General features: G+C 41.7%; 1 protein-coding gene across 1 annotated transcript; it reads right to left on the minus strand.

Annotated features, from left to right (window-relative positions):
- Positions 1-4,595: 4,595 nt before the first annotated feature.
- Positions 4,596-6,969, minus strand: LOC125476893 (U-box domain-containing protein 16-like). The gene has a single exon (XM_048583501.1). The coding sequence runs from the start codon at positions 6,821-6,823 to the stop codon at positions 4,763-4,765; it is 2,061 nt and encodes a 686-aa protein (XP_048439458.1). The 5' UTR covers positions 6,824-6,969; the 3' UTR covers positions 4,596-4,762.
- Between the last annotated feature and the right edge of the window lie 699 nt (positions 6,970-7,668).

A 7,668-nucleotide genomic window follows, 5' to 3' on the forward strand; every position in this document is an offset into this window, starting at 1 on the left:
TTCTTAATTTAACGATAAAGCAAAAAGCACAACATTAAAAGTTATATGACCACTTACCATTAGATTAAGATTGAACGGTGAGTGACAACAAATTTCATAGATCATAAGGTCCAGAAGAACAAAACTCTACATTGTAACAGTATTACCCTCTTTTATAAGTAGGAGTAAGGACGGAGCTAGAATTTTGTACATTGATGGGATAACATTACTTAAGAAAAAGGTTATCTCTAGCCAAGAGCCATATGCAGCAATATATCTTGAAAACTTCAAAAACCATCTCCACACAAAGGAGCTATATTCTAGTCAGCAAGCCAGGTCAGCTCCAAGTAAACTTCGAGCAGGTCCTCGAGCAGGCCACATTTAGCTCTTTGAGAAAGCTTTTATGTGGAGCTCACATGAGATTCCTCTCTCTCTCTCTCAATACACGAAACTATTAGTGTATAACCATATACTGCTGAAAATGAAAAAAAAAAATATAGTCTAAAACTAAACATTCAAAATATAATATTTTAAATAGCTAAAATATAGTCCTCATGGTTAAAGATGGCCTAAAAGAAAAATGAATGATAATAAGTTTAATGTGCTTCCTTGCACATATAATGTTTATGTCATATGGGGCTAGATTGAGCTTATTAATATGGTAAGACGTGGGCTAGATATGTCTAAAGTAAGTTGTCTTAGGCTATAATCCATCCCATGGAGGCTAAGCACAATTCTGTTCTTAAATGAAAGGTCGTATGTTCGCCTCTCATTAATATGAACTCGATATCTAATTATGATTAGTTAATTACCTGATTTTGTCCAAATTTTGCCCCGCTAACATTTTATTTAAAGAAAAAAAAAACTGAATCTCCCTCTCTTCTTTCAGTTTTGTCAGTATTTTCTTTGGGAGCTATTTTATCGTGACTGGGAGGTTGTTTCTGATAGTACCACAGCTTATCAGTGTCCTCCAATCCTTTTCCAACCATCCTGTCAAAGTGGCTTACATGCAGCCTGTGCCGGTAGGGTCCGGAATCAGTTTTGTGGGGATACAAGGGATCTTTACCTCTTAATCGTTTATCATACATCATGAGATTAATTTTTATCTGATACTATTTGTGTTTAATATTAAATAAAATCAAATCAAATGAAATGATTTTTGACTGCACGATGAATGACTAAGATATAAAGATCCTAGAATCCCCACGATTTAGATCCAGATGAGATCTAAATCCATAGGGTCCTAACCTGCACAGCAACACAAGGGACCCAGATTATCACAGCTGTTAGGCCTCTTTGGCCACATATGGATAAAATGGACTAGGATCCTCTTCTAATCTAAAGATGAGGATCCTCATGATCAAGAGATGTGAACCGTTGGATAAAAATCCAACGGTTATAATTATTATAACTTTAACGGGACCTCCTGTTTGTAGCCGTTAAATAAAAATTCAACGGTTCACATCCCTTGGTCATGAGGATCCTCATTCTTAGATTAAGAGAGGATCCTGGTCCGGATAAAACTACCCCAAAGGACAACCTTCTTACGATCACTGTTACTCTTGGACTTTGGGGACCTCTCTGAGAGTTGCCACTCATTCAACTTCAGAAGCAAACACAGATTTTTGCCGTACAATGAATGGCCATGAGCACTCGTTTTTATGCATAATCTATTGTTTGTTGGAGACCGACTGACCCATGTTTCTTTCATCATCCAAGTCCAACCCGAAATGAAAACCCTAGTCCAAGTAACAACAAAACCCTAAACCACAAACTCGGAGTAGTGCACAAAATGGGACAAGGATAAACTAGAAACCACTGGGGTTCCAAGAAGAGGATTATATCGGCATAAGTCCAAGAAAAATTTGTTTTTTGGTTTTTTGAAATTGGAGACCCGGTGTTGGATATGTGACTTAATATGTCGTTTTTTTTATAAAAATGGCAAGACTTGCTAAACACATTGCTTTGTTGTGAAATACGAGTTTTTATTTATTTATTTGTGTCAATAATTTTATAATTTATTCATGTTTAGCTAGGGCTTTGTAAAGAGTTGTATCGTATTCAATTTGAATATGATTTATAATTTTCTTATAAATAATGCATATATTTGTACTCATAAGTTTCAAAAACAGAGAAAAGTTGAATTTAAGAAGGAAAACAGGCCCTAAAGTTTGAGTTTGTAATCCAGTTACTCTTATCTTTTGTTAAATAAACTTGAGTTTTCTTATCATTATTGTTCCTAGCTAGCTAGGGTTTAAGGCTGGTTTACCCATTTATCATACAATTTTAAAGTTAAAAAAAAAAAAAAAAAAGAAAAAAAAGAAAAAAAGCAGAGACTTGCAGATAGGACGATCATGGTGAAGTTGCTTGCTGCTGTTGGCTCTTGGATGACCACACACACACACACACATATATATATATATATATGAGACAGTTTTAAAAGCCAGCCAACAAGCGAAACAGTGGGTGAAATGGGCATGGGTTCACATTCAGAAGGTTTGAGAGCCCTATAATTCCCCGTCAAAAAATATTGGTCCCTTTCGTCCTGCTGCTGCTGAGCCGTCTGAAAGTAACCGGACCAAACCCACAGCCAAAACAGTGAGTACTATATGGTATATACATATAAAGAAGAAGAGAGGGGACCAACTGGAATTTGTCCTTCTTAGGACAGGTTTTTGGAGTTTATCACAATTATTTGTTCGTGGAAGGAGGAGGAGGACAACAAAGAATTAAAACTCCAGGCCTGCCCAATATTTATGCCAATTGATATGTGTGAATTGTGGAAGTTTTGGGAGCTTTGGTTTTGGTTTTGGTGGGAATGTTTGCTCGGCACATGCAAGAGTATGGCTATATATACTTCTAGACAACTTGGTCTTGGATGGAAATTAGGGTTGATGATAGAGCGAGACAACGTAGTCCTTGGATTCATTGGAAATTTGGTTTAATCTCAACTATTGAACTAAATAAATTTATTATATTGGTCATAATGACCGCCTATTGATGAATTGACAACACAGAGGTGAAAGATTGATTATATCGCAAGGGTGGTGTTATCTACACAAATCTTTTTACAATCTACATACTCCTCTCAATTTCTGGTCGGATCAAATAAATTGAAGAAAATCAAATAATAGAAATAATTGATAATGTGTAAGAGGTAAAGCGAGATGTGTGGACAGCACTACCCATATTGTAATCATATATCTATGCCATATTGAAATGTTGATCATTTTAGCAATCGAGGTTTAAAAATTGATCATTTTGGACAATTTTCCAAAGAAAAACCTCATTACTTTCACTCACAAATGAGAACGCATATATCAGTCTCTGTAAAATTCCCAATTTGGAAATGGCTCAATTCCAGAAGTTTGGGCTTAGACTTAGGCCCGTTCGCGCTTATTGGGCTCTTTGAACAATTATATCCAAACACATTTTAGTGGAGGAGATGAGGAAGTTAGATTATTATGCCTCAGTCAATCAGGTACAACTACTCTTGTTAAGTGTTTAGTAGTTCATCTAATTTAAAATTGAAACTAATGTGGTTACTAAGTTAATCTTTTTTCTAAATAAATAGCTTTATATGTTAGTTAATGATAAACTAAATGGGCAAAATTAGAAACTTAGAAACAATGTGAATATATATACTGAGTTGGACAAACATAGAGACTTGATGGTCATTTCTCCAGCAATCATGGTCCCACCCCCATTTTAAGTGTCAAATTCCTCCCAATTCACAAACTAAATTCTTTGAATTTCTTGATACTGTGGCGTTATCTGCTGTGGATGCAAATTTCTTCCTCCTTGTTCTTGAATAAAATTGCACCTACAAAACAAATAACACCTTAGGTCAAGGCCAAAAGCCTCACGTGCCCATGATGAATGGGGGGCTTTGGCCGAAGAACCTCTGATGCCAAAGTTAGAGTTTAGAAATAAAAATGTTTGGAGAGTTTTTGGGAGTTTTTTAAGAGTGTGGAACTAGCTTTTTAGAGAAAAATGGGGTTCAGTATATAAAGCATGGCCGGTCCCCTTTGGAGAAAAGGTGGCCGGCCCTTTGGGGTATTTTTGGTGTGTAATGGGTGATAATTTGTGTAATGGGTGATTAATTGGTATAATGGGTGATTAATTGGGTGATTAATGGATTAATTAGGAATTAATCCATTAGTTAGCCTAATTAATTTAATTTATATGGAAGGTTTTGAAGGTTATGAAATGATTTCCTTGTAGAGGATATGGAGTAAAGATGGATGAGATAAATTTGAACTTGTTACCTATTTTGGGCACTCTTGACTCGGTTGATGGATGATTGCCCGCTGCTCGCACGTAGGAATCCCAGTATGCATCAAGGGTATTTTTGTCCTCTTTTATCCAAAAATTCACGTATCGCCTTGTGATTATTTTTGGCTCCACACTTATGTTTTCTTACCATTTGCTTAGTAAACGTTAAAGCAATCCGTAATCATAATCTCTAATACTTTATTTTAAGGGATTAATTTTGAATAAGCAAATATATGCGCGATGAATACCGACATTTTTCTCTCATTAAGAGGAGAGATATGGTGAAGATGGCAAAACAAATACACGAGACATTGGTATGTTTCTCAATTCAAGAGATGTGGTGAGACAAATGGAAACAAATATATTAAAGAATGAAAGGGATTTTTTTTTCATCTAATCGTGAAACAAATCGAAACAAAGAAAATGGAAACAAATATATCAAAGAATGAATGGGATTTTTTTTCTCTTTACAATCAAATTCGACCAAATTAGTGACCGTCAAATTTAATCAGCTTGCTACCACTGTTGTTGTTGCCGATGTACTCACATGATTCACCGTTGAATATCCCCCCTCCGCTACCTCACTATCCAAACCGGCAGCCCATCTCCTCAGAATCCTCAATAGAGACGCCGCCTTCCGCCTCGCCCTCAGCGTCCCCACCCCCATCAATTCCCATATCACCCTCTCAATCCCCGGCATTGACGCCAATTCTGCCACCATCTCCGATCCCCCTTTTCGACAGATTGTCACCAGCGTGGCCGCCGCGCTCTCCCTCGCCCTCTCCGACCCTTCTCTCAACACACTCCCCAATTTTCTAATCGCGCGATACGCCGCCGCAGTGGCCAGTAGTCCGCCGCTTCTCACCACAATTTCCAACACAGTAACCGCCTCCTCCGGCAGCCCCTCCATCACTTGCACGGTCATCTCCACCACCCCACCTTCCACCAATCTCGCCACTGCCTCCCTCTCTCCCGCCAAATTCAGTATCGCCACCATGGCGTCCTTTTTAAAACACCCGCGCTCGGGCCCATCCCTAGCCAGCTCCACTAACCCCTTTATGACACGTGTCTTCTTCCCGAGTCTCTTCCTGTACGCGTGCACACCTGATAAACTGAATATCGTAGCCGCCGCATTCCCCTTCGCCTCCCAGGTGGCCCCCGACCTCAGCACCTCGATAACGCCGTTAAGAGCTCCGTCAGTCTCCATGATCCGCGTTTTGTTCGCTTCCAAAATAGAAAGGTTAAGAATCGTCGTCACGGCGTTAACCTGCAGGTTCGGATGGGTCTCTCCCACGTCCGAGCTTAAGTACCGTACCAGCAAAGGAATAGCCCCGGCCTCCGCAATGCAGGCGCGACAGTCGGAGTCCGTCTTCGCCAGACTCCGGAGCTCGTAAACGACGCCGTTCGCCGCCTCCATCGACTGAGACACCGAAAGCTTGTTGACCAAAAACGAGCCGGTCATCCGCGCAGCTTCTAGCGCCGCCTTGTTCTTTTTGACGGCGTTGACCAGCCCCCTATTGTTCTCCGCGGTTTCGAAAGGGACTCTCTGCTCGCGGCACCACATGGCGATGAGATTTTTCAACGCGCGATTCGGTATGAGCTCCGTGTGGGCCAGGGCCTGACCTGTCTTGGGACACGTGTTGTGTCCTGATTCAATCCACAGCTTGATGGAATCACGATCGTATGTCTGGCCGGTGGCCACGGTGACCGGGTCCCGCATTAGCTCCAAACTGATCGGGCACCGAAAATCCACCGGGAAACTTAATTCCGATGCCGATCTACGGCGGATTAGGTCCGATCCCGGTGTGGATGCTCCAAATAACACGCACTTGCCGTAGCGAACGAGTCCGACGAGGGCGATGAGCTGCGACTTGGATTTCTCCTCCGTCTGGTTCTGGAACTCGTCCTGGAGGCTCTCGAGCTCCTCTCTGCAATTCGACGCGTCGCCAATCCCTAATTGCGCGAAAATGTCAGAGAGATTGGAGTGGTCGGGGACGATCTCGTTCCTGAGGCGGTCGAGCATCGAGCAAACCTCGCGGCGGAGGGCGTCGTCTCTCGGATCGACGAGCGATTTTGTGGTGCTGCGGGAGCACTGGCTGCGGAGAAGGGAGACGACCTCCCCGACATCGTCGTTTAATCGGAGCTCCTTGACGGGGAGGATGTCAAGCAAGGTGGAGAGGTCGAGGGTGAGCTCGTGGAAGCTGTTGGCGAGGGACTCGGTCTGGAGGAGGAGCCACATCCGGCTCCCGTTGGAGGAATCTTCCATGAGAGTCTGGATCCTCTGGAGCAGGATGTAGAGCTCCTGGAAGCAGAGGAGGGCGGAGGGGGAGAAGACGGCGGTGGAGCTCCTGATGATGTCTTCGAAGAGGATGGAGAGGAGGGTTGACCTGCGGATCATGGAGCGGGAGGTGCGGTGGCGGAGGAACTGGAGAGGCTCGAGGGAGGAGATTTCAAGGGAGAGATGGTGGAGGGAGCGGAGGAGGGTCTGGTCGGAGAGCTTGGGCGACATGAACGCCCCCGCCGAGGGCCGGCGTTTTGGCGGCAGGAATGCTTGGGGAGATATTGTCATGAGAAATTAGAGAAATTACAGAAAGGGGAAGGGGTTTGGGTGGTATTTTGTAATTTACAATTTATATAGGGGGGAAATTTGGAGAGGGAATTTGACTGTTTTTGGATGTATTGAGGAAAGTGATAAGCAATGGAGTTGGCGTGAGGTTGAAAGGGCAGGAAGCAGGCCTTTGTGTCGACAACAAAGATGTGACCAAAGTTGGAAGGTGCGGGGATATTGGAGCCGTTGGATGACTGGATAGAGACCACACAAATTAACCAAATGGCCAAATTGATAACATGTCTTCGCAAGTTTTGAACTGCCGCCGTGCCTTTTCTTATTTCCCAATTTTGTAAAGAGTTGTCAAATTTCTCCATAAACTATAATTTTAGCCGATTACAACGATGAACAACTTATAGTTTTTTTTTTCTTCTTCTCTTCCACTAATTCACTCCATACACTTGAACTTTAGGATTTAGTGGGGAAAATACAGTTTAGGAGAAAAATTAGCCAATTATAAAATTTCAGAATGGTAATCGACTAAAATTACAGTTCAAGGTGAAAATCGATTGATTATAAAAATTCAAACGTAATTAGATAAAATTAAACTTCAAAAGAAAATCGGCCATTACCTCTTTTTCTTCAAGTCTATCGGATATATAGATGTGGAATGCTATCATCATGGGTCTAGAAGAGTTTGGTTTGGGTTTCATAATGTGTCTCATAGTCATCTACAATGCATTCACAATTTCTTAAACACCTAAGCGTTCTGATGTAGGTGTCACAATGCACCAATAACTTACGTAGCTAGCAACAAGACTACCTTGGGATATAACTTAAGTATTTCTTATTCATTAATTCTAACT

Source organism: the organism of the source record quoted next, unplaced genomic scaffold (assembly GCF_019419815.1).
Source record: "Pyrus x bretschneideri cultivar Hongxiangsu unplaced genomic scaffold, Pyrus_bretschneideri_v1 Contig2, whole genome shotgun sequence".
NCBI classification, from domain to species: domain Eukaryota; kingdom Viridiplantae; phylum Streptophyta; class Magnoliopsida; order Rosales; family Rosaceae; genus Pyrus; species Pyrus x bretschneideri.